We start from the raw sequence: 26,776 nt of genomic DNA, 5'->3' as shown, positions 1-26,776 counted from the left end.
GTTAATTTTGAATCTGCTAAATAATGAATTTCCCAATCAGTATTTTCATAAAAAAAATATAAATGTTTCCAGCACCAGTCCCACTAACTTGTTCTGCTGATTGCTGCATTCTCTCCCTTTAATATCCAAATAAAGATCTTGTACTTCTGTATTCAGGTACCCCTTAGAGCCCAGAGGCATCCCTTATACATGTACATGTATTCCAGTATAGACAGCAAAATGCTCAAAAAATCCCCAAGAAAACTACAAAAATATTTCTGTACAAAAATATCCAAAGATGAGTAAGACCTAAACCTGGAATATGATAATACATGCAATACAAAGCGTTAATAACAAACAACTTAAACAGAATATATTTAAATATTGTTTTGGTTTAAGTTTATTAAATTAATAAATTCATATGGCTGACAATACAATTGAAGTATTGTTTTTAATGTTAAATGTACTTATATATTTATATGGGTTAGGAGTGTAAATATTCATGAGGTACAAAATGTATGTACATGCATTTGCATATATGGGGTTAAATGTTCATCTGTGTGTGGCCATACCTGATGCAAATTTGCCTATCTTGATTCATTTAAAATGCATTACAAGGATACATAAACCTAAATTGCCCAAGGCATAAATTCAATGCTTTGGCATAAAAATCTTGTTAGCTTCATGATAATATCTAGTATCAAACTGAAAAATCACAATTTATGAATGAATCTTGTGGGTAATGAATTTTCAGACTCTGTTGGAAAACGAAATAGTTCTATCTCGTATCAAATTAGGTCAGTAAAGATAATAATCCTATACCTAGAAAAAAAATCTATTATTTTTATGTTTCCTTTCTGCAAAAACATATTTTTTTTTCATTTTTAATGAATAAAAAATCAATTGTAAACATTTTAAATATTAGCAATAAATCGGCATCTTCCATGCAGATAAACTTCTCCTAGTATCTGTTTAGGAGTGTCTTGTTGATCCAGACTTCAGATATTATTAGAAATAAGTCTTTGTGGATTATAAGATTCCATTTCATAGCAATGAAAATATTCTTGAGCATATAATCCACAAAAAATCTCAAGGGAGGAAAAATCTATAGAGCATAATCTAAGAATGCTCTTTGAACCTAGCTATACATGCTTTATTTTAAGAGCTTTTGTTATTTTTATAAATCCACCCAACAAGAGGAAAATACTTTAAATTTACATACACAACCATTAAGAAAAACATGCAATATAAAAAGAAGAATTTTCTTTTAAATGTATAAAAATTCATTGACCAGGTTTTGAGTCTAGAACTTTGAGCTTATATTTATGCTAAAAAAAATCTCGTTTAACAAAAAATAAAATAAAAATTCATCAACCAAGTTTTGAGTCTATTACACTGAGTTTATATTTACTCTCACAAAAATTTCTTGTTTAATTAAAAATCTAATCAATTTTTTTTTTCAAAACAAAAGTTTTTCATCAAGGTATAAACATGTACACTGCTTCACAAATTTCAATTAATTAACTGGATCAAACAAAACTTCATAATATCAAAAAGTGCTCGCATAAAATCCTCCGTTATGAATGATTATATTATTGTAATTAGAATGTATGTTACAGAAAGGATGGACCAAATACACATTCATTACTCAGTTGATGACAATTTGGATATTAAAAATGATGGGTGTTTTTGAGGGGCAAACCCATGGAGTTGCAGAGAGGCAGACATAGGCTTTGTGGCTCCAATTTCCTAAAGGGCCACAAGAAATGATGTCTGGTACCACCATTTTGTAATAGTCACATGGTTGGGACCTTGATGAAGATTTGTTGTGGGAATCATACTGTGTGATCTTTTTCTTTAAACCTATCAAAAACTTGGTGATGGTTAAGTCCAAACCTCGGAGAGACTACAATAGGGCAATGGTAACTCTTGGTGTACACTGACCAAGGCATAGAACCCTCACAGACCACTGTAGATTCATAATTAAATGTGAGTAATTAATTTCCGTGTAAAATCGCAGGAAGCACTCGTAGCAGATTTTAAAATCTTGCTTTTAATTTTTCATACAGTTTTGAACTATAAGAAATAATAACAAAAAATTGTTGATTGCGATTTTATATTCTCACGATTTGATACAAAACAGCGAAATCTCAGAATAAGTTTTGGTGGGTTTTTTTTAATATTATTAGAATGCAATATATGTAAAAAGGATTTTTTATAATTTACAAATTCTTAAGGAAGGAGTTTTTTCTGATTTTCGATTTGTCAAACGTAAATTTGATTAATTGTTCATTAAATCAAGATGAAAGGAAATTAAAATAGTATGTTTTTCGTTCTTTTTTATTATCATACAACTTGGCATAGAAAAAGTAATCAATGTTTAGAATCTAACAAGGACTATATTTTTGGCGTAATATTGGCGTAGGAAAATATCACATGTTTCGCAATATTCAGAATTGCTGCAGATTAATGAGACGGTTTTAGCATTTTAAAAACAATAACATTAATTTTGGATTTTTTTTTACTAATGTGAAATAATGATATGATACTTGGGTTTCAGAATACATTTTAAAATATGATTTGCCTATCAAATTACATTTTTATTAGCTTTCTAAAGCACCCATTCTATATATTGATTTTTGTGAAAAAATCACTAAAATCAGTTTTTCTCTCTTATTAAATGGTCAATATATGAGCTCTTCTCTCAATTTATATCTTTATATAAAGTCCTCATTATTCATAAAATCAGAAATATTTTATTATTGGAAGCGTAAAAAAAAATAATCAAAATTTTTTCAAATTTTAAGAAAATTAGAGGAATTGCGGGCTAAGCAATATCAAATTTTAGTATAAATATTTATTCCAATTTAGTAGTATAAGCTGATAGACATTCTTAAATATTCTATCATTTCACTCAAGAATAAAATCTTCAAATCTTGAACAAATGTCTGCAGAACTACAGAGAGCTACACTTATTTTTATCATCCATTACGTTGAGGAAAAAGGTAGTGACCTTGACCTGACCTTTATGTAAAAACAAAAAGGTCAAATTTGATTAAACTGATAGAATCATTCAGTGATATGATCTGTTTGACTGTGTCAAAATTTCATGAATTTCTTATTATAAGATAACAAGGAGACTCCTTCCTTAAAACTGTTCATCAATAGCTTTTCTTTTCATGTCATCGATTTAGTGTCCTTTTCCGTCTTTTAAAAGTTTTAAGACACATTTCATGTTCATCTATAAATCATAATGAATATAACAAAGACTTTATATCTTTAACAGTTTTATTTTTTTTTCAATATAGTCTTTGTGCTGTACATATATGTAAACAATTAATAACAAAAAATACTCTTGTCAATAAATGATACATGTTATTGTGACATACTTGTTTTTAAAATAAATGAAATAAATATATACTTAATCTCTTTAAAACTTTTGTAAAATATTTTTTCTGTTCTTTCAAGTCCCCATGACAAGAAAGATAATTCAATCTTCACAAACAGCATTTGCATTCCATTCATGAATATTCAATAGCAGAAAGCAAATTTGAATTTACAAGCATATGGCTTCTATAAATATTTTCATCTCTATTGAGGTGACCTACACTTTAAATTTACAATTTTTAATACAGTTCTATTCCTAGATCAACATAATGTCCCGAACACAAGGTTAACAGAGATCAATTGCAAATGAACAATTTCATCTATTTTTGTACCACCAAATCACCCATGTTTTTTCTAAGTAGCCCACTCTGCTATGTCTTAAAATCTCTTGCTGCAATCCTGATGCATCATACATACTTTGTATACTGGTACATGTAATAACTAGTGTCCTGGCAAGAAGCACTACTCACAGGGAGCCACTTCACACCCACAGTTCCTGGCATTTCTCATCACTTCAATCCAATAAGACAGAGTTTTTTGACATCATGGAAGCTCTACTACATGTATCTGATTTTCAGATTGTGCCCTTAAGCCATTCCAGGCTCAGTCTTGAGATTCAGGTCAGAAGTTTGAGACTATCATCTTTTAGTCCATACAAAACAATGTAATTGCATCTAAGGAAGAAAAATATTATTTTATATATCAGTTCATTAATAAACAAGATAAAGATAAGGCAATTCTGAAACAATTTTTAGGTGACAAGTACTCACTTTCTATTGAATTTGAGCTCAAATATCTGGTCACATATTTTGTTGATATACTTCTTACTGGTATGTCTCTGCTGCCTGGAGAGAGAATTCAGATTTTAAACTTATTACACTTACAAACAAGACAACTATTTCATACACTTATAAGAAATAAAATTAACAAGTCATATTGACTATGTAAGCTGGCAATATTTAGTTGAAAACATTAAAATGAAGGTCGATTAGAAAATATCTTACAAGTCATATTGACTATGTAAACTTGCAATATTTAATTGAAAACATTAAAATGACGTCAATTAGAAAATATCTTACTTTTCAATGACTGCACTAATGCTGTCTTCATATTCCTTTTCAGTCCCATCTAACTGTCAACACAACAAAGTTATTCTTCATTAATTTTGTCAACCAAAGGGATTAGAGGGGCAAAAATAAAACAGGGGATAAACAATGTCTTTCAAAATGGCAGTACACACTAGTTTACATGTACTTGCCAACATCAAATACATTTCTTTTGTTATTTTTAAATATGATGCTTCAAAAAAAAAAAGTTTTTCATTTTTGCGACTGTTTACCTCCAGGAATGCTACGACACATTTCAGTACTGGTGCACTTAATTCCACAGCAATTACATCAATTGACTTCTTTGGTAACCATGACAATGTGGAGCTCACTTTGGCCAGTATCTGAAACAGCATACAAGGAGATCAGTATGTTCCTGTTTCTCTGAATTACAAAATACTTCAAAGCATTACTATACATGTAATTCTGTGCATAACAAAACGCCATTGTACCTGAGATTCATATCGGTATCTGGTTTTGGAGGCCAGCTTCCCGTTCTCTATCACAAAGTTGAAGTTGATGAGGATGTTATTGCTGTAGTTGGTGGAGTAGTTATCTGAGGGAGACACCACCCCCACGGTCTTAGAGGGAACTCCCTGGGCAGAGTCAGACTGCTCCCTGCAGGTAAAAACAACAGGTATGTTAGGTGATCTCACACAGCACCTACCTTTGCTGTGAGATTCTGTTGATTCTTTATTTTACACAAGCACTTAATTCCTCTATTCTTTCAACTTGTATTGATTTAAAATATGCAAGAGTTGCTTCTCACAATTTCACATGGAAATTTATTTCTCATGTTTTATTAGGAATCTACTGTAAAGTAACAAAGAACTTCTTGTGAGATACATTTCCATGATGGTACAACCACTCACGGTTTTGAGGAAGCCTGTAGTTTCTGCTGAAGGAAGTCCACCACCTGAGCATTGGTCAGAAGTTTCTTCTCCGTTATCCTGTCCTTCTCAATCATTCTCACCTGTAGAGAGAGATGATACAATTTTAGACACCAATTTTCATTGATTTCATTACAGGGTCATGTTTTTGGAATCTTTTAAAATCAATAGCTGAACCTTTGCCCCTGTGTCCCCATCCTTCAGGATAACCATATATGGTATTCCATTACAGCGACAGAACTCCTGAATCTCTTCTTGAGTCTAAAAAGAAAACAGAAATAAGTAATGCAGCGAAACATGGTTGTGAATCATCTGCCATTTATTCACAATCAATTCAACTTCATGTCATCTGACTTTGTAAACTAATCAGTTTACCTGCATGGCCTCTAAGTATATATCAGCTCGGAGTCCTGCCAACCAGAGATCACGCAGAATTAACATTCTCTCCTTCAACATGGGCTTGTGTCCAATAGTACACACTAAGATGCCGTATGAACTCAAGGAATTCAGCTGTAAATAATCAGACAATGGTTGTTTAATACAGTTGTTTATAAGTATTTGACAGAGCTTCAGTTCTAATGGTAAAGTTTTTCCAGTTATAATCACTGTGCATCTCTGTATTTTCAACAGAAGCAGTGAAATTTTAAGAACAGAAGTACGATCTGGATATAGAAGATACCTCTTTATGTTCCAACATTGCTAACACAATCTTCTCAAACGCAATGCTGACCCCGACTCCATGTATGGAGGACTCCGTTGTAGGGTGTGCCAATGGAGAACGGAACTTCTCTATCTGTAAACAAAACAAACATCCAGAAAACCATGGCACTGCACTCTCCTCATCAAATCAAGATTAATATGAAAGCAGTCTGTACCAGCTTGTCGTAGCAGCCCCCCGCTGCCAAGATGTCTGGGCTGTGGTGCTTCTTCTTGCTGTCCACCATCACCTGGAAGATCATCCCCGAATACTGAAGTGTGTTGAACACGAAGCCTAGGGATACAGTCACCTGAATAAAAAACACAGTAAAACTTATATAAGTTTCCCAGTCCACATAAAATGTACAATCTTTGTATCTTGCTCAAAAGAATAGCCTGCACCTGCAAACTCACTAGCAACTTAAAAAAAAATTTGACTGTGTTTTATGAAACCATGTGATTTTTGTACTTGGCAAAGTACTGTGGTTTCATTAATTTTCGTGGGTATCAATTTTCGTTGATTCTCTGAAAACCACAGTTTCAAGGATACGTAATTTCGTGGCCGATGATCCTATCAATACAAAATGTTAGTTGAAATTGAACTTCAATGAACATTAATTTTCGTGGATCATTTTAACAACGAAATCCACGAAAATTGGTATTCAACGAATATTGATGAAACCACAGTACCCTAATTTATTCTTACAAATTTATATACTAGTAAATAGAGAATAATTTCATTTTCCACATAAAACAAGAGATAAAATAAAAGAATTATCCAATAATCTATAAGATAAATACCTTCAATTATTAGGATTGCACATGTACTTACAGGCAGTTTCAAACCTAAGGTGTCCAAATTACTAAGGGTGACTTCCAACTCATGCAGACCTTGCTTGGCTTTTGATGCTGCCTAAAAACAGAATAGTTGTGCATCAATATCACCCCCATTGGTAACTCAACCATCAAATCATGATTACTCCAAAGGCAGACATTTCCCCTACCTCTCCCCTGGTTTTTGTGATACATCGTAAGTAGCTGGCCACTTTGCCATAGTTTCCCTCCATTTCTAAGATCCCCAGTAGGGAGGAGACAGATTGGTCAGTGAGCCCTAGGGAGGTCAAGGACTTGGAGATGGTCTTGTACTGACTGTCCAGCTTGACCCCCGACAAGATGTGAAGGATATCAGTGACCTTGTCCCCGGCCACACCACAGTGTTGTAGAATGGCGTGGAGAATCAACATGTGGTTCATCTTTATGTAATAGTTTCTTTGCTGCAAGTTTAACACAATTTCTGAGATTTGATACACATCTTATTGGTTTCATTTATTACTCAAAATATACAAGTAAAATGCATTGTTATACTACAAATGTATTACATTTGACTGTGTATTGTTTTTAGTGTTTTGAGCGAAAAGTGGCTTCTGCTAAATAAAGTACATTGCTAAAAGCCATGCATACATGTATAATAATGTATAGAATGGGTGCATCCAGAAATATGTTTATTTAAATCCATGCTAACAGGTTATAATCAAAGTACTGAAGTACTGAGGGGAGTTGATTTTATCGATTAATATTTATCTTAAAATCAACGATATGTTATTTTCCTTGCCAAGTAGTTTATAATCTCTATTTGAATTACGCACATTTTTATAATATGGAGTCTCCGACTTTTCCGACAAGAAATTCGAGAAAACCTCTTATGAATCATGTTGTGTAATATTTAAAAATAGAATTGATTTCATCAAACTATGTATTGGTATTCCAAATATTTCAAAAAGTGGTATGGATCTAACCAATAATGAACTCTAGTCTCGTTCAACCAGATGCTCGGCTGTCTCCGTTAATCTCCGACAAGTAAAAGATACCAGGTCACGTGATACGCAGCACTGCTAAGGTTTACTTTCTAGTCGCGCTGACCAAAAGTATGGGAAATGTTAACTATGACATCACACAAAACAACAAGTCGTCAAAAATGCTAATAAATAAAGTAGTTTCCACTTGTTATGGGTACGAAAACATTAAACTACATTAAAAATTACATATGCGTACAACTTTGGAGTGAAATAAGTCCAACAACGATAAATATAAACAACAGACTGATAGCGGTGCACTTGTCGATGTGACATCATATTGTAAATTTTTACGCATATTATGTGTAGAGAGAGGCGGATCAATCAATTTTTTAATATGAGAAAATGCATTTTATAAATGGACGAATCATAATCATAAAACAATTATTATACCATTAAATACTATCTACTATGCTTGTTTTGATTCGGCATGTAATTATTTTTTAGAGCGTGTATTATTTCTTTTTTAGAGTGTTTAATGTACAAGTTCGATGTGTTTGACATCGGGAAGCATATCAAAATCCACTTTTTACAAGGGCATACACTTAACAGATCATTTTGAACTTTTGGATATAAATTAAGGGAATGTAAAATTTATTAAAAAGTGCTGCTGCTTCAATGAAATCTATGGAATGAATTATTAAATATGTAAAATATTAAGCGAAGGTCATATAAATTCCAACCAGAGCTCATTTCTTTGATATTAATTCTAATAAAAGATGAACTCTATACGCAGCAGCAGCACTTTTCAGAATCTACCAGAATAGTAGAATTTAATTATTATCTAAAATTTTAATTCAAAAAAAGGGTATGCCCTTGTAATATTGAAAGTTTATGACTTCCAATCGGGAGAATTATCAACACATATCACGTGACCATCAATTCAGCGGACCACACGAAGTGTCATACAAAGTAGCCTTTACTGTACTGTTTTATTTAATATCACATTTACATGTATATCATAATAAAATAACTTTACATAAATATTTTGTAATAATAGATGCATCGTTTTATGAACGTTTATTCATAGCAAGCCTTAAACAGTGCTGCGTAGCTCGTGCGACCTCTAAATATAGACTGACTCTCAGCTTGTCGGAGATACGGAGATAGCCGATGGTTGAACGAGACTATATTGAACTCTGGCGTAGGAATACACACGACTGCAAAAAACTTCTAAATTGTTCGTATTATTTAAAATCTGACTATTTCTTAGGTATTTATAAATAAGTTTCCTTTAAAAAAATGCTTCAGCGTACATTACATCGAATTTATCAATCATTTTCAAGAACTAACTCTTGTCAGCGGTGATGATTTGTCCTTAGGTCCAAACACTGTTTCAGTTTCGGTTTGCCACAGTAACTGCATAGGAGAGTTGATTAAAATCAACTCCCAAAAATGAATTTCCACCAAATATAACATGTTTACAGTAAATTACCTGTAATACAGGAAATTCTGATATAATTTCTTGTACCAGTAGCACCACTTCAGCATCAGGGAATAAACTAAAAGGAATTCAAAGAAGTATACAATAAATGATTAAAGACTAGTTTTTCTATATTACATGTATTGACAAGAATAAAACATTATTCTGACACTTTGACAAGGTTCTGACACATCCATAGGCCATTTGCAGTCTTAGTGTGAAGTAGAAATTTTTAGTGAGTTTGCAAGGACAGACAAATGGGTGCTCAGAAGAATTCAGTGTTTTCTTTACAAACCCCAATTTCTTTTACTGGAGGTATTACAGGAGAGAATTGGTTCAAGTATCGATATAATAAGCATTTATTTTACATACTGGGGTAAATTATATGATGTTGAAAAATATGTAATATACCACATCGAAGGCGGCCTTGACCTTCAAACTCTGAATTAGTCTTTCATAAATCCTCTTGCTATAAGTACTCTGTGTATCTAATATGATTTTCCTACCTTAACCAATAAAGTATGTTTCTTGCGTAAAAAGCAAGCAAGGCCAGGCATTGCACCAGACCACAATCCACAATATGTTCCTCTAACAATGGGCATATAATTAGAACAAAATCTCTACAAAATCAAAGAACCAGGGTAGGTAAAAATCACGGTATAACAACCTAACTTTCATTCCTACCTGCCAAGATTGGGAGTAATGATGTCAAAGGCACACTCAGTGAGCTCCCTTGGATGCTGGCCGTACACCTTCTTCTCCCTGAACACTTTGTCAATGCAGAACCTCTTGACACTGCTACAGTTATGGCGGGCCACATAGCGAACAAATGGTATCTACACAAAAAAAAAGATCAAAGAGTAAAAGCAAAAAATAATTGCAGCAAACAATTGGAACCCTATTAAAAACAAGAGGCCCAGGGGCCACATCGCTCACCTGGGCAACAATTGCCTTAATTCTGATCAAATTAGCATTACAGTATCAAAATATCTTGACAACTGAGTACAGTAGATCTTGCAAAAAAAAAATGAAAATCTGCCAATTTTTATCCACCTCTTATTTTTTGGTAAATACCAAGCCCCTTTTGTTGTTGTACCTGTAAGAAGATTTTTCTCTACTCCTATATACCCCCCCCCCCATTTCGTGGCCCCACTTTTCTCTAGGGAATCATGGTTTCATTTAACTTAAATCTGCATAACCTGTGCTTTCACACTAAGTACTGAGTTTTGGACCGAAACTTTCCCAGAATATTTTTAAAGATTTTCTCTATATATTCCTGTAAAAATTTAAACCGCTATCACGGTCCCGCCCTACCACTAGGGACTGTGATTTTGCAAACTTGAATTTACACTACCCGAGGATGCCTCTACACAAGTTTAAGCTTTTCTGGCCAAATAGTCTTTAAAAAGAAGATTTTAAAAGATTTTCTTTATATATTCCTAAGTAAAAATTCATCCCCCATTGTGGCCTCACACTACCCCTGGACTATTATTTAAACAAACTTGAATCTATATGATCTGGGGATGCTTCCACTCAAATTTGGGCTTTCCTGGCCTAATAGTAGTGAGAAGAAGACTTTTAAAGATTTTCTATATATATAAAAATTTATCCCCCATTGTAGCCCCGCTCTACCCCCAGGGACCATGATTTGAACAAACTTGAATCTACATTATCTGAGAATGGTTACACGCCAATTTGAGCTTTCTTGGCCAAATAGTTTTTAAAAGAAATTTTTTAAAAGATTTTCTCTATATATTCCTATATAAAAATTTATCCCACAATTGTGGCCCCACCCTACCCCTGGGAACCATAATTTGAACAAACTTAAATCTACACTATCTGAGGATGCTTCCACTCAAATTTGAGCTTTCCTGGTCTAATAATTTTTAAGAAGAAGATTTTTAAAGATTTTCTCTATATATTCCTATGTAAAACTTGATCCCCCAATTGTGGCCCCTCCCTACCCCCGGGGACCATGATTTGAACAAACTTGAATCTACACTATCTGGGGATGCTTCCATTTTAATTTGAGCTTTTCTGGCCTAATAGTTTTTGAGAAGAAGATTTTTAAAGATTTTCTCTATATATTCCTATGTAAAACTTGATCCCCCAATTGTTGCCCCTCCCTACCCGCGGGGACCATGATTTGAACAAACTTGAATCTACACTATCTGAGGATGCTTCCACTCAAATTTGAGCTTTCCTGGCCTAATAGTTTTTGAGAAGAAGATTTTTAAAGATTTTCTCTATATATTCCTATGTAAAACATGATCCCCCATTGTTGCCCCAATCTACCCCCGGGGACCATGGTTTGAACAAAATTGAATCTACACTATCTGAGGATGCTTCCACTCAAATTTGAGCTTTCCTGGTCTAATAATTTTTAAGAAGAAGATTTTTAAAGATTTTCTCTATATATTCCTATGTAAAACTTGATCCCCCTCTTGTGGCCCCTCCCTATCCCTGGGGACCATGATTTGAACAAACTTGAATCTGCACTTCCTGAGGATGCTTCCATTTTAATTTGAGCTTTTCTGGCCTAATAGTTTTTGAGAAGAAGACTTTTAAAGATTTTCTCTATATATTCCTATGTAAAACTTGATCCCCAATTGTGGCCCCACCCTACCCCCGGGGACCATGATTTGAACAAACTTGAATCTACATTATCTGAGGATGGTTACATGCCAATTTGAGCTTTCTTGGCCAAATAGTTTTTGAGAAGAAGATTTTTAAAGATGTTTTCTATATATTCCTATGTAAAACTTGACCCCCCTCTTGTGGCCCTTCCCTAACCCCGGGGACCATGATTTGAACAAACTTGAATCTACACTACCTGATAATGCCTCAACACAAGTTTAAGCTTTTCAGGCCGAAAAGTTTTTGAGAACAAGATTTTTGAAAAATACCAACAAATTTTCAATTATTCTCAATTATCTCCCTTTTAAAGAGGGCGTGGCACTTCATTTGAACAAACTTGAATCCCCTTCACCTAGTGGTGCTTTGTGCCAAATTTGGTTGAAATCTGCCCAGTGGTTCTTGAGAAGAAGATGAAAATGTGAAAAGTTAACAACGACAACATCGACGACGACAACGACAGACAACGGACAAATTGTGATCAGAAAAGCTCACTTGAGCCTTTGGCTCAGGTGAGCTAACAAGTAAAAAACCTTAACGCGGGGGTAAGGAAGCATATGGAATCTGAATTACATGAAATTCCATGAAATCACAAATCTTAATTATTTATTTAGATTCAAATATCTTAGCAATGAAAGGTAGACCAAAAACAAATAAAAAATACTGAAGACAATTTTTTTCCAGAAATTAGTTTGCATTACGAAGATTTACACATTGATGACGTCATGACTAAAAGTTGAATGTCGTGTGAATTTGATCGGAAAGCATTGTAAATATATTAAAATTTATAACTAATCTAAACACTCTAATTAAGTATTGTGGTGTGATTTATTGAGAATTGAACATAAGAATACTGGGAGAGATGTTAGTTTTATCAATCATTTGCTAAAAGGTATGTAAATTTGCTTTTATTTCTCGGCCAGGCTTTCCTCTGTCGTTGTTTACGATATCAAAATCCGACTAGAACAACACTACCCCGTATATATTGAACTTGAAATTTTATACGTATCGTTAGTTTGATCAATGCTTAAATTGAAAAGTGCTGCTAGAATCCCATGTTTTGTGTTGTTTCGATGCAACATACCGTTCTCCGTGCAAACTATACAAAAGTTGGGAACGTTTTACGAGAGCTGGATGAATAACTATTTAATAAAGAAGAACATAGAATTCTAGCAGCAGTTTTGATTAAATTGAGATGTTTTGCCTTCACTTGGTTTGTTTATTTTATTTTGTTATTTTATTTTATTTTGGAAACCGCGGGGTAGTGTTGTTCTATCACATTTAATGTTAAGGAATATATGTAAGCTATTTATAGTTGTCACGTGATAATACACAATGTGGCAGTTATGTACTACCTGATTTTATTGCACTGACATCTATTTTAAAGGAGAATACTAAGTTTTTGATCTTATTCAAAATTGTAATTCAAGATTTTGAATATAACAGTCAAAAAAGACGCTAAACTGCCCATATGCTTCCTTAACACCCCCACGAAACACCAAATTATTGGTACATGTACTATTAACTAGTATCAAAATTATAATTCCAAGTTCATATTTATGTAAACTTGAATGGAATATGACTGATTTTTTACTTATTACAAAGATCTTTGTGTTGGTTTATATTACCCTGAGATCAAATGGGAGTGAGACTAAGTGACCACAGTGATCGATGAAGCGAGTGTAGAGGTCAGTTTTGGCGTAGAGGTCACATTTAGGCATCAGAAGGGGTGTGGTCAACCTGACCGCACCGTGGTGCTGGAAAATCTTGACCATCATCTCCTGAACCATCTCCTGAACCAGTGGGATCTTGGTGGTGAACTTACTCTGAATGTTACAAAAGCAGAACTGAATGGTCATATTACAAATTATTTTCTGTCAATGAATCTTCATGGATTATTGGTACATGTATAATAAATATATTATTTCAATTTACAAATTTCTGGAAGTGAAGTTGATCCAAATAATTGATATTTCTTATATATGTCATCAAATATATAATACAACTATTTGATTTTTCATCATACGAGCATATTGGTTCCAAAATTATAATAATATTACTGAACACTGTATTACAAATACAATATTCAATTCAAATACCGGTAACTAAAATGAGATTAATAAGTGAAAACTCTTGATTAGAAATGGCAAGAAAGTTCCCCAAAGCCTTAGCAAAATTTGGCTTAATCTATACAAAGCCACTTTAAAACGAATCTTGTTTACAGATTAACATTTCTGAATATTCGCTTTTTATTCAAAAGAAAAAGCAACCACCTATTTGAATAATAACTTGAGGTATACTGTGAGCCAGCTCACAAATAACATCCCCCACTAAGAAAATATAATAACTCAAGTATTAGTGATGGATGCACCAGTTATCTTAAAGTGACTTGAACTTGCAATAAGACCAAAGCTAAATATCAGGACATATTTACAGGTGACAAGCAATTTTTGAGTCAAATTTTGGCTTCTAATCATTTTCCATTACAAGATATGGCCTGGGCAGGAAATATGCATTTTTTAAATCAATGACCTTGAACTTGCACAACTGAATCTGGGTCTAGTTTATGACACATCCTACGTCAAAAGCAATCTTCATGTAAAGTACGAGTGGCCAACGTTTCTCCATAAGAAAGGTATATACAAGACACAAATTTCTTCATTTTTACCTTCCAATGACCTTGAACTTGCTCTAATGACCTTGGATCAAAATCATGACACACCCTCAGGTCATAAGCAATCTTTGTGTGAAGTAAGAACTTCTAATGTTTTTTCATGAGAAAGATATAGACTAGACACAAATATTGCACAGAAGGACAGATAGACGGACAAGGTGATTCCTATTTCCCCCCCCCCAAAAAAAACTTTGTTTACAGGAGTAAAAAAATTTACAATGTATAAATTTTGACATCCCTAGATTTTCATAAAAACCTGATCTAATTTTTTTACTTTAATCCTTTTAAATCTTAATTCCAAAGATGTTTCTATTATAATAGTTTGAAATTATCAGCACACACCTTGTATATTTCACTGTCAAACAAGAGGTCATCGGCAGCATTGACATTCTGGGAGAACAGCGCCGAGAGCATGCGTCTGTACGCCTTACTACGCGGGTCAGCGATGGTGGAGCGTAGAATCTCATCCAGTTCTTCCTCCTCCATCTGTGGAGGGGGTAAGTGCTCTGACAGTAAGAGCTCCCTTGTAGAAGCTCTCTGAGTGGGGTCATGGTTCAAAAGCCATTTAATAATGTAAGTCTGCAAAAAACAGCCCAAAAACACCAATATTTAAAATAGTTAATTAACTGTCCGCCACTCGGTGGAAAAATAGGGATATTGTAGTAAATAAGATGTTTTTTTAAACTTTTAAAAAATTGGCTGTAAACCTACCTGACTTTTGAGCTCATACTGGTCAAAGTCCTCAGGGAACCTGACCTCTGGCAGCCTCAGGTTTCCAAGGATCTTGACTCTCTCCATTCCTGTGGGGAGGGGTTTGTAGCACATCTCAAAGAAGATGATGCCCAGGCTGTACAGGTCCACTTTCTTAAACAAAGTATACAGAAACTCAGAGAATGGACAGAATCATACAGAAACTCAGAGAATGGACAGAATCATGCAGAAACTCAGAGAATGGACAGAAGTATACAGAAACTCAGAGAATGGACAGAATCATACAGAAACTCAGAGAATGGATAGAATCACACAGAAACTCAGAGAATGGACAGAATCATACAGAAACTCAAGAGATTGGACAGAATCATACAGAAACTCAGAGAATGGACAGAATCATGCTGAAACTCAGAGATTGGACAGAAGTATACAGAAACTCAGAGAATGGACAGAATCATACAGAAACTCAGAGAATGGACAGAATCACACAGAAACTCAGAGAATGGACAGAATCATACAGAAACTCAGAGAATGGACAGAATCACACAGAAACTCAGAGAATGGACAGAAGTATACAGAAACTCAGAGAATGGACAGAATCATACAGAAACTCAGAGAATGGACAGAATCATACAGAAACTAAGAGAATGGACAGAATCATACAGAAACTCAGAGAATGGACAGAATCATGCAGAAACTCAGAGAATGGACAGAAGTATACAGAAACTCAGAGAATGGACAGAATCATACAGAAACTCAGAGAATGGACAGAACCATACATTGAGAAAGATATAATGAAACTTAAAAGACAATAATCATATTTTAACCTTTACTTTCAACTTAATACAGCTTATTGTCCTAATAAAAAAGTGCAAAACTATTTCTCTATTTAGTTTTTTTAATCATTACCAATATGTGTTCCAGTACACATATATCAAAGACAACATACATTGCTCTCCTATCTCTTCCCCTTTATTCTTATACTGATATGTACACTATTTTAATAGACCCTGTAATCATCTCAGAACTGACATACAATACAATCCTGACCTAACACCCCCCCCTTTATACTGACCTGTGTGTACACTATTTTACTGGCCCCTGTCATCATCTCTGGGCTGACATACAGGGCGGTCCCCACTTTCCCTGTCAGACTCCCATCCCCCGTGTTCTCGGAGAAGGACTCCAGGTTGTCATCTGCTGCACTCAGCGTCAGCATCTTAACATCCAAGATGTTGCTCTGTAGATATTCAAATATGGTATTAAAAACACCCTATGCAACTCTGACACAAGACAAAACTCATTTGCATAGATTCAGAAAGTATATGTTGATTGTCAATCTTAAACAGACATTTCAATATATAATCCATGTTGATTCTTTTGATGTTTTTTTAAAAAATACAAATTAGTACATGTACCTTGCTTATGATGCTTGTGGTAGCAAGACCGAAGTCTCCAATTTTGACTTGGTCATTGGAGTCCAAAAATATGTTCACTGGCTTCAAATCTCTGTGAATCATTCCCTGTTAAAGTAAGAACGGATTCAATACAAAATACAAAATACAGTAAAACACGGTTATAGCGAACACGCCTATAATGAATTGACGCTTACAGCGAAGTGATTTTCATTTCCCATGACTTTATTTCATGTTGTTAACTTGACGGATATAATGATTTACGCTTATAACGAAGTAAAATTGGCCATCCCTGGGACTTCGTTATAAGCGTGTTTTACTGTACCTTGAAGATGTCAGGGTGATGGCTGTTTAGAGTCATGATGTTAATTTTAACGTTTCTTTTTGTCATTTTAGTTAAATCTTGAAATCTTGAGAAAAAACACCTTCCTTTAGATATTTTTGAAAATTATATATCCTTTCAAGAGGGTATAGTCCTATTATTTAAATAAACTTGACTTCTCAAGATAAAGAGATGATTTGTGAAAACTTTTGTCAAAATTTTGCTGGTAGCTCATAAAAAGAAGTTGAAAATTTAAAGTTTGTACAGACAGACAAATGGATGGACACCAAAAGAAGTTGATTAAAAAAGCTCACTCAATCATACACCTCTATACAACTTACCTGTTCATGAATGTGAACCAGACCCTCGATGATCTCCCTGAACAGCCTCCAGGCACGGTTCATGTCCTGATAAAGACCGGCGTCTATACAGTTCCTGAGGGTGCTCTTCTCGCAGTACTCCATCTGTACACAAGAACAAGAGAATGGATGAATGTATTGATGAACTGACACACTGATGAAGGATTTAATAAGTTACTGACAAAATTTTGAAACCTTTCTTTATAAATTAATCACCATGCTGTTAAACCAATATATATTAAAAATAATAATGTATTAGGCACTTATGTTATTAAGGGACAGACATTACATTCATGCTGCTTCTGCATAAAGATGATGTCATTTCTTAAGTTCTATTACTGTAGATGTACATGTATTACATTTGACTGTGTATTCTTTTTAGCATTTTTCTTTGATAGCCACTTCTGCCAAGTTAAAATTTGATAATTTTTATCACTGGTTTGAAAAGGCACATTAAAAAATATGCTAATTTATATCCACGATAACTATTTAATATATACAATGTATATAATATATATAATTTTCCGCTAAATATCGTACAAGCGAAATATAATATGTTTACAGCATGTTAAGTTCAGTTCACATTTAACTAATCCATTAATGTTAGAGAACTGACATTGCAAACAAAACTTTGTAATGTTTGGGTGCTGATTCCATTCTGGTCCATGCTATGGCCTACTGACCTGGATGTAGAGGTACTGGAGTTTAGGACTGATGGTGGACTCCTCCCATCTTTTGTCATTCTCTCCATCCACCTAAAGAGAAACAATGTGTTACACATAATCCACTTATATCTTGGTTCATTTATCCCACAATATCAATGCACTGATGAAAACAAAGATAGCTACAATGATAGAGTTAATGACTGAAACCCTGACCTGATCGATGGAGGCGTCGTCATTGTCCAGACTGTGTACAAACACAACATCCTCCGACATATCTGTCAACCTGTAAAATACATTGTCCACACAGAATAACACAAACACCCTTACTTACAAGAAATCTTGCATGAAGAAAGTAAAAACTTGCATGAAGAAAGTAAAAACTTGCATGAAGAAAGTAAAAACTTACATGAAGGAAGTAAAAACTTACATGAAGGAAGTAAAAACTTACATGAAGGAAGTTCCGAATACATCGGCCTCGTCCTCCTCCTCGGAGTCCCAGCCCGGGTTGATGATGGCGGAGTAGGATTGGCTCCACTCCACCGAATCCTCCACTGTCTTTGGAGCCAGCCTCTCGATGTTGTCTGTTATATCCAGGGTGTTTGTCATCTTGTCTGGGGTTCTAGGGGTGGACTTTGGGGAGGAGCTGAGAGCACTTGAGCTCTCACTGTGGGCCGGGTCATCACTCAGCTCAATCCAGGAGTTAAAGTACCTAAGTAGACACAGACCAGATTGTAGCTCATAAAATTAACAATCTCACAAAGCATTCAATGGTCAGTGAAAATAATCTGGGCTGCATTTACATAAGAACGTACAAAATATTGTAAATCTTTTCAATCATATTAAATGGTCCTGCTACAAAAGAGATAAAACCACCTTTTACTGTGGTATTTCAATACCTCCCAGTATTATCTAATGAAACATCCATTTAACTTAAACTGTAAAATGTTTCCCTCTGTGAATTTGGTGACCTGTGCCTGTTTTATCAATGGGATTACCTGACGACATTTTCATGGTTGAGCCGAGAGAGAAGCTTGACTTCTCTGGTGATCTTCTTGTTAAACTGTTTGCTCTTTGGATTGAGTGGAATTCTTTTGATGGCATAAAACCTTCTGTCTAGTTTATTTCTGACCTGTTATTAAATTCATTTCATATAAAACATTCATAAAATATAATTAAATAAGTTTTTATTGGACAAACTAAACATAGAGCCTCTCTTACCTTTATGACATCCCCAAATCCTCCCTTGCCCAGGGACTTCAGAATCTCAAACTCGTTGGTGAGACGGGATTGTCCACTGGCCTCGTATGGAGTTATCACAGGCTGCTCCTCATCAGACGAATCCTCATCTGAAAGTAAAAGGACAAACGTTGATACACAATAATCCTAAGATTCACTAAGTAATAGAGCAAATAGTAAGCACTGAATAGAAAATACAGTATAAAAGTTTGTGATACGATTGCTAGTATGATGAGTGACCTTGAGAGTTGACCTCCTGCTGAGTCTCCTGTTTTGTGATGGGCAGACTCAGAGAGATGCTAGACTTGATAAAGGTGTGATCCAGTAACTGGTGAACTGACCAGCGAGTCTTGTCATCCTTTATCAAGCACCTGTTAAAGGGAGAGGATCTTATACATGTATATCATTCGCCATTTTCATACAAACACAAAACAGAACAGTTGCCTACTTTCACATACAAAGCAGAATAGTTGCCCACTTCATACAAAGAGCTGCCCACTTTAAATGCAACACCCAAAAGAACAATTGCCTACTTTATATCCAACACCCAATAGAACAGTTGCCCACATCATATATATCCAACACTCAATAGAACAGTTGCCCACATCATATATATCCAACACACAATAGAACAGTTGCCCACATTATATATATCCAACACCCAATAGAACAATTGCCCCCTTTATATCCAACACCCAATAGAACAATTGCCCACTTTATATAAAACACCCAACAGATCAAATGCCCACTTCATATAAAACACCCAATAGAACAATTGCCCACGTTATATATCCAACACCCAATAGAATAGTTGCCCACTTTTATTCAACATGAAATAAGAAGCATCACCAACTTGTGCAAGAAGTCCTGGAAAGATGATGGAAAATGAGTTGGAATTTCCAGATTTGATTCATCAACATCTTCTCCCATCGCAAGAGACAGCAGTACTAATCCCTGTATAAAAATAATTGGTTAAAAATCAAAAGTCTATAATCATTCAGTCCTTGGCCTACAGATTGAGAATACATTTGGCTATGCATCAAAAGGTGGCTTTAATGGGTAAAGAGTTAAAAACATACTACAACTATAAGGAGTGCATCTCAACAATTAAATCTGCAACAATATCAGCAAATGTGAATTAAACATGTTAATGTATTAGCTTTGTAAACAATCAAAAAGTATGTTATTTACATATGTATATTTTTTAGTGAGATAAATCTGGATTGTTTTTTATTTATTTATTTTTTTTGGGGGGGGGGGGGGGTTGACATCTTGTCCATACCAGACTGTAGGAGTCGCCTTTCTTGGTGGCCTTGCCTTGGACTGGGCGGTTGTCATCAAAGTGGACCCCTGGTCTAGACTGCTCTAGATAGTAAAACAAATCAGCCAACCTATAAGAAGAGTAGGGGCATTGTTAATGTTAAGGAATGGAACACGTACTGTAACATAAAGTGCTTATTCAAAGATTGTTACCTTCTTTCAATACTGTAGTCAGCCACCTTGATTTTGCCAGTGGCATCCAAAAATATACTGGAAGCCTACAAATGATTGATTTCTTACATGATTCTAAATATCAGAATTTGTCTCTCAGATAACAAATAATACTCATTGTTCATGTAAATATGTTCAAATGTGTTTTAAGTTTCTTTGTTAATCACAGCAACTTAACAAGATCATTGAAATGATAACAATTTAATCAGGTTCCTTCTTTTACCCATGTTTTACCCATTACTAGGACCACTGACCCGCAGATTCTTATGCACCACGTCTTTGTTGTGTAAGTAGGCCAGTGCATTCAGAATTTCCTCTGTGTAGTGCTTGATATGTGCGACATGGACAGGTCTCTTTCTGCGAATGTTGACAGACAGGCTGCTACCACTGCAGTACTCCATCAACAGCTGTTAAAATGAAATAAATAAAAGAGCTGTAAATTAGCAATTGTCAGAAAGCTGTAAAACATCAATCAACAGAAAGCTGTAAGGCCATTCTTAAAAATATGTTTGTTGGAATTGCAGCCTGGAGGTCTCTAGACCCAGGAGGAGGGAGGGAGAGAATTTTTTTTTCATCATTTTTCAAACTTGAAGTTTAATTAATTAAAAATTAGTAAAAAGTAAAATCTCCATATTCAAAAGAGTTCTTCTTTTTTTTGCTAATAAAATTTAATCAGCAGGGGTATTTCAATGTGGCAGGAGGCAATTCCAAACAATCAATAACTTTATTTTAGCCTAACAAAGCAAACATTAGAAAGCTGTAAAATGCATGTAGCTATCATCAGACAACTGAAAAATAGCAATCACTAGAAAGCTGTTAAGAAGGAATCATTAAAAGAGCTGCAACTTAGCAATATTCAGAAAGCTGAAAATTAGCAATCATCAAAAAGGTGGTAACAAATTACATAAGGACTGAAAACTAAACACATCAGCTGTAAAAATTGTTCATAGTACATGTATCAAATCATTGTACCTGGAACTTAAAGATTGATATGCATACCAATGGAAGAAGGTAAAGGTCAATATCCACAAAGAGGGTGGGGAATGTCCCAACAGAATGATTGAAAGATAACAATTAGATAATGCATATTTTAATGTAAATTTCCAAGCCAGCTTCTGGGCCTTTTACCTAAATTAACAGCGATTATGCCTGTTATCTACACTTTGACTTACATATACAGTGATTTTGCCAGGATCTTGCTGGTATTTGATAGCCAGGTAATGGACAAGGTTTGGATGATGTAAGCGGATGAGGGATAACAGCTCTTGTTCAATACTGTTCACCTGGTTCAAAGTAAAATCAAAGAAATCAAACAGGTCAGCATGCAGTTAATCACATGTTCATATCTACCAGAATTTTAGGATTCTTAAGGTTTTTCAAAATCCTTTTGTCCTACAAGTTTTATTAATGACAGGAAATAAGTCCTACCTGTTTCAAACATGCTGTTCCCTCTTTGTCTTCATCTACATCATCCTTTCTGAGAATTTTCTTTCTGCCATAATGTCTCCACTTCAGGACCCACTCTGATATTGTGACAAGTTCACCGGAAGTTGTGTCGATTCCCACATACACAGTGCTACCAGAGGATCCATGACCTACAACATCATTATATTTTTAAATGTTTAGACATTTCAGTAGATTGTCATGAGTATACATTACATAAACTAAAACCAATCTCATTACCTGGAAACTAGTAGCTTAGTGCTCTATTAAAAAAACACGTACCATCATATAGGAAAACAAGCAAACATGTCAAGACATCAAATTATGGCAAAGAAACAGATAAAATTTCATTAAACTAAATCCCCTTTTTTCTTCTGCTAAAACATTAATTCAACCTCTGGTATAGGACATTATTTCTATGACAAAACAACACCCAGAAATCTTATTTATAAAATCCATCAACTTTTTTCTTTATCTCTGCGTCAAACCTAGACAGGTTCCCCTGTGAATGGTTCTCTCCCCCCGCGTGTTAAATGCCAGGACGACGATGCCGCCGGTGTGGTTGTGACAGACGTGGTCCTCCAACGCTTCACGGCAAGGCGTACTGGTCCTCCTGAAAAAAATAACACCAAGCAAACATTAACAATTACCATATCAAAATATGCATTGATAAAAAAAGGATTATTTTCAATCACAGAGGTCTGAAAGTTGCTTTGGAAGCCGATATTCTAATTGCTGTGAACCTTTGTCTCCGTGTTTTGATCTCCTTTACTTCTGTGTTGGCGTGGACAATGAGGGGGGAGGGTGATACAGAGGTTCTGGGTCTCCGGACCATTCCTGGGGTTCCCACGGGAGAAATGTTTGGCACATATTCAGAGGACGGAGATGATGGCACAGAAATAGGTTCCTCTTCAACCTAAAAATATGATAATGAGATTTACATGTATACTGGCCCTGGGGCCATAAAACTTAAACCAGCTTGCTTTTGATCTCAGTCTTACTTTTACACCAGGAATATGAAGAGGAAAAGTGAGACTGAGATCAAGAATGAGCTGTTCTTCGTTTTATGGCCCCAGGGCCTAGTCATAAAGTATACAATTAAGCGAAAGGCAATAAATTATTAGGCAAACTATTCTGAAGGGAAAAAAATGGAAACCATATTTCATTGATTATATAGTTTGAGACAATCTAGTTGTCATTGACTAAGACACCTGTTTTGTTTCCTCTTTTCGTTTCTTGTTCTCTTCCTTTAATGCTTCTTTTCTTCTCTGAATTTCAATTTCTAGACTTTGTAGCTAAATTAAAAAAAGAATGTGCATTATTTTTCATTTCTTTGAATGATTTATTTTGGAGATTCTGGAAAGGAAAGTATTTTATTATCTATGCTATCATGTAAAAACTGTTTCCAAAATAGCTACTATTTTCATCACAGTATATTCTGCAATAATCAGTTTGTATGCCTGTATAGTCTTATTGTACAACTCCCTGTCCACACCTCTTTTTCCTCTTTCTTCTTTAGTCTCTCTAGTTCTTGTCTTTGCTCTTCCTCTTTTTGTTCCTCTTGTTTTCTCTTGTTCAACATCATTTCCTCATAAAAGGATTTGGCTGGCGGCTTGTTGTGTGCATGTAAATACTGCTGCACATGCTGGGCTATCTGTAGCAACATTTCCTGAAAAGTTTGAATAAAATGTCATGATTGTGCAAGTTTTTGAGTTACCTCACAAATCAATATCACAGGGTTGTCTCTAAAAATTGAAGTAGAAGGGAGAAATAAAAAAAGTAGAAGGGGATTTGAAGGTCTAGCTTATAGCTAGATTGTGTTTGAAATGCAATAATAGCCGGGTAATTACGTCACTTTAGGCGGGGGAATTCCCCGCCTCCCGGGTCTTAGAGACAACCCTGATATCATCAAACCATTTTGATACATGTACTAAGTACAAACATAGTTATAAAGTCAGTGATTGGAGAAATTTTTAAGCCACATACAAAAGTCACACTGAAGTGAAAACTACCAAGTAAATCAAATCCAGCATCCTCTAAGCCAAAATGTGCATTCATTTTGTATTCAATTGTGATAATTTATAGGGAGTTTCAGTTACATTTTGACATAATTATTCAAAAATATTTGAGATGACATGTAGGGACTCTCTCCTAATTGTTTCATAATTTCTGTTAAAATTTACAGTCATCTTTTTATTAGTAAATTAATGTCTTCTTTATGTTTTGGTGAATTAACAAATTAAAGATATTATATAAAAAAAATGAATCAAAGGCATTTGGTACAGTATGAGAAGAGAGTTCATAGAATGTGCATTTGATCCAACAATTTAACATTTTACTTAATCTACATAAGGTGCCTCTTTGAAATCAAAATAAAAGTTTAAATTAAATAAAGAAATTCTTGATTATCATTAATTTTCAGCATGTCAGTAAAGATGGCTAAATATAGGACACATTACTTCACTGCACGTGTAACATACTTCTCCCTTGTATTCATTGGCGATGGAGTCCACTTCTGATTTAAGGCTGGAGAGCTGGGAGTTAGAAAGGCCTTTTGTATTTATGAAATTCAACTCAGGAATCCTGAAATTAGAGTGAATATTAATCAGAATCTGTAAGTATGTCAAATTTGAAATACATGTTATTTAACATTTTTGAAATTCTAAACTATTTACAAAGGTGATTTACGACAATGCTAGAAAAATTTGATGCCAAAACCGTAATTTTCAAATTATATATATTTCATTTTTTAACTTCTTGCCTTGTCGAAAAATGTGATTTATACCTTAAAATTCCTATTTTATTTTAAGGGTAAGTTCATATAAATGTAAGAGCCACTGTAACAGCCATAAGCATGAACTTTGATTTTCGCTTGAGAAGTTGCATTTCACAGCGTTCAACGTTTGTGACGTCATAATAAAACTCATCATTTTAACCTTTTAGTACTCTGTGTGTGCCACTGTTATAACTGCAGTAGCTTTCCACACTCTCTACATGCAAAAAATATGTGGAATTCATGTAAATATATATATTTGGATTAACTTTCCCATTATTCAGAATAATAAAAGAACATTACCGGTACATGTATTTGCAAATATGTTTGAATCTTACATGAATTAAAATAAATTCTAATACATCATCCAGTGATGTCACAGGGACAGTATATTGAAAATCAAAATCAATTAAACTATTGCAAAGACATGCAGTTGAAATTTAGAGATAAATTCAATGTGAGGCATTATGGAATAGAAAGCTTTAGGCAATACCATTATTATCATAACAGAAATCTTTAAAAATAACTTCTATTGAATCAGATAATTGACAAATATATACTGGGCTTCACATTTTATATCATCCTCATATGAGGGGTCCTGAGTCCACTCCTGGCCACAAATGGACTCAGGACCTCTAACAATGTGGGGATGATTTTTTGTACTTTCAATCGATTAATACTCACTCCAGTGGGTATCTGGCAGAGCACTTTACATGTAGATCCACTTGAACATGGTTTTCTTCATGGTGTCCTATACTTTCTTGCGGTTTAATGGTAATTTTAATCTCAGGTGGTCGCTGAACCTGGTTCAAAATTTGAAGTTCAGATACCACAAATTCTTTTTTTTAAGTGGTTATGATTAAAAGACCTTGGATTAATTAACCCTTTCACATTTACTGCTGAACTGCTCTTTTGCAGGGCAAAATGACATAATTTGGTGAAATATGACGTAACGTCAATTGTTTCGTTTACGTTATCTAATTATATGCCTACTAAAAATTTGGCAAAGTATATCAATTTGCCCTGCAAGAGAGCAGTTCCGCAGTTTTCGTGAAGGGTCTACTTGGCAATATGTAGGCATTTTAAAAAAAAAATCAAAAGTGAACGTTAGTTTACTTTTTAATTAATTCTTTAAAGAAAGGAATGCTTGTATGTAAATCATTCTATACACAAATTCATTGACACAGAACTGATTAAGGATTAAGTTATAATATACAAAACATGCCTTCCATGCATCCTTTTCCCTGAGGTCTACCACATCCCCCGTGTAAATGGCCTCCAGCGCTTGTAGCTCAAACTCCTGCCTCTCAGAGAGAGACTCTTCCGCCATACTGGCATCAATCACAGATGGTCATTTGAACTTTCGTGTCTTTAAACATGATTTAAAATAAAGAATCAGTTGCATCGTATGATCGTTGGCATTTGATGCTGCTCAGGATTGTTTTGAAAAATATTAAATCCCGATCCCGATATTAAGTCAGTTCATGCAATTTTTCGATCCCGATCTTAAATCGGATATCAAAAGCTTGAACGTATTATTTTTACGTATTTTGGTTTTTGTAATAGAATGGGAATAGCAATAGTAATATTTAAATTTCATGTTGAATCATGAGTGACTCACTTGTTTTTGTTACAAGAGGCCCATGGGCATTAACAGTCACCTGAGAATACTCATAGTTTGACAACCCGATATTATTACACATAAAAGAAAAGATATTT

General features: G+C 34.5%; 1 protein-coding gene across 1 annotated transcript in view; it reads right to left on the bottom strand.

Annotated features, from left to right (window-relative positions):
* Positions 1 to 3,236: 3,236 nt before the first annotated feature.
* LOC128176050 (eIF-2-alpha kinase GCN2-like) overlaps positions 3,237 to 26,776 on the bottom strand; it is a 41,852-nt gene continuing 18,312 nt past the window's right edge. The window contains exons 14-52 of the mRNA XM_052842080.1: positions 26,283 to 26,388; positions 25,742 to 25,860; positions 24,765 to 24,867; positions 23,780 to 23,953; positions 23,496 to 23,579; positions 23,028 to 23,200; positions 22,773 to 22,897; positions 22,270 to 22,436; positions 22,014 to 22,124; positions 21,096 to 21,248; positions 20,824 to 20,888; positions 20,633 to 20,741; positions 20,204 to 20,304; positions 19,591 to 19,721; positions 19,333 to 19,460; positions 19,110 to 19,243; positions 18,563 to 18,823; positions 18,328 to 18,397; positions 18,133 to 18,204; positions 17,432 to 17,554; positions 16,772 to 16,876; positions 16,429 to 16,593; positions 15,354 to 15,506; positions 14,985 to 15,221; positions 13,597 to 13,794; positions 10,019 to 10,170; positions 9,347 to 9,413; positions 7,063 to 7,332; positions 6,891 to 6,971; positions 6,238 to 6,369; positions 6,042 to 6,155; positions 5,738 to 5,872; positions 5,540 to 5,623; positions 5,345 to 5,445; positions 4,925 to 5,090; positions 4,706 to 4,816; positions 4,446 to 4,498; positions 4,137 to 4,211; positions 3,237 to 4,040 (exon numbers count right to left, since the gene is read on the bottom strand). Of these exons, the coding sequence (XP_052698040.1) occupies positions 3,983 to 4,040; positions 4,137 to 4,211; positions 4,446 to 4,498; positions 4,706 to 4,816; positions 4,925 to 5,090; positions 5,345 to 5,445; positions 5,540 to 5,623; positions 5,738 to 5,872; positions 6,042 to 6,155; positions 6,238 to 6,369; positions 6,891 to 6,971; positions 7,063 to 7,332; positions 9,347 to 9,413; positions 10,019 to 10,170; positions 13,597 to 13,794; positions 14,985 to 15,221; positions 15,354 to 15,506; positions 16,429 to 16,593; positions 16,772 to 16,876; positions 17,432 to 17,554; positions 18,133 to 18,204; positions 18,328 to 18,397; positions 18,563 to 18,823; positions 19,110 to 19,243; positions 19,333 to 19,460; positions 19,591 to 19,721; positions 20,204 to 20,304; positions 20,633 to 20,741; positions 20,824 to 20,888; positions 21,096 to 21,248; positions 22,014 to 22,124; positions 22,270 to 22,436; positions 22,773 to 22,897; positions 23,028 to 23,200; positions 23,496 to 23,579; positions 23,780 to 23,953; positions 24,765 to 24,867; positions 25,742 to 25,860; positions 26,283 to 26,388 (4,966 nt within the window). The 3' untranslated portion in view covers positions 3,237 to 3,982. The remainder of the gene's footprint in view (positions 4,041 to 4,136; positions 4,212 to 4,445; positions 4,499 to 4,705; positions 4,817 to 4,924; positions 5,091 to 5,344; positions 5,446 to 5,539; positions 5,624 to 5,737; positions 5,873 to 6,041; positions 6,156 to 6,237; positions 6,370 to 6,890; positions 6,972 to 7,062; positions 7,333 to 9,346; positions 9,414 to 10,018; positions 10,171 to 13,596; positions 13,795 to 14,984; positions 15,222 to 15,353; positions 15,507 to 16,428; positions 16,594 to 16,771; positions 16,877 to 17,431; positions 17,555 to 18,132; positions 18,205 to 18,327; positions 18,398 to 18,562; positions 18,824 to 19,109; positions 19,244 to 19,332; positions 19,461 to 19,590; positions 19,722 to 20,203; positions 20,305 to 20,632; positions 20,742 to 20,823; positions 20,889 to 21,095; positions 21,249 to 22,013; positions 22,125 to 22,269; positions 22,437 to 22,772; positions 22,898 to 23,027; positions 23,201 to 23,495; positions 23,580 to 23,779; positions 23,954 to 24,764; positions 24,868 to 25,741; positions 25,861 to 26,282; positions 26,389 to 26,776) is intronic.

Source organism: Crassostrea angulata, chromosome 3 (assembly GCF_025612915.1).
Source record: "Crassostrea angulata isolate pt1a10 chromosome 3, ASM2561291v2, whole genome shotgun sequence".
NCBI lineage: Eukaryota > Metazoa > Mollusca > Bivalvia > Ostreida > Ostreidae > Magallana > Magallana angulata.
This window is presented reverse-complemented; position numbering and strand designations above follow the sequence as displayed.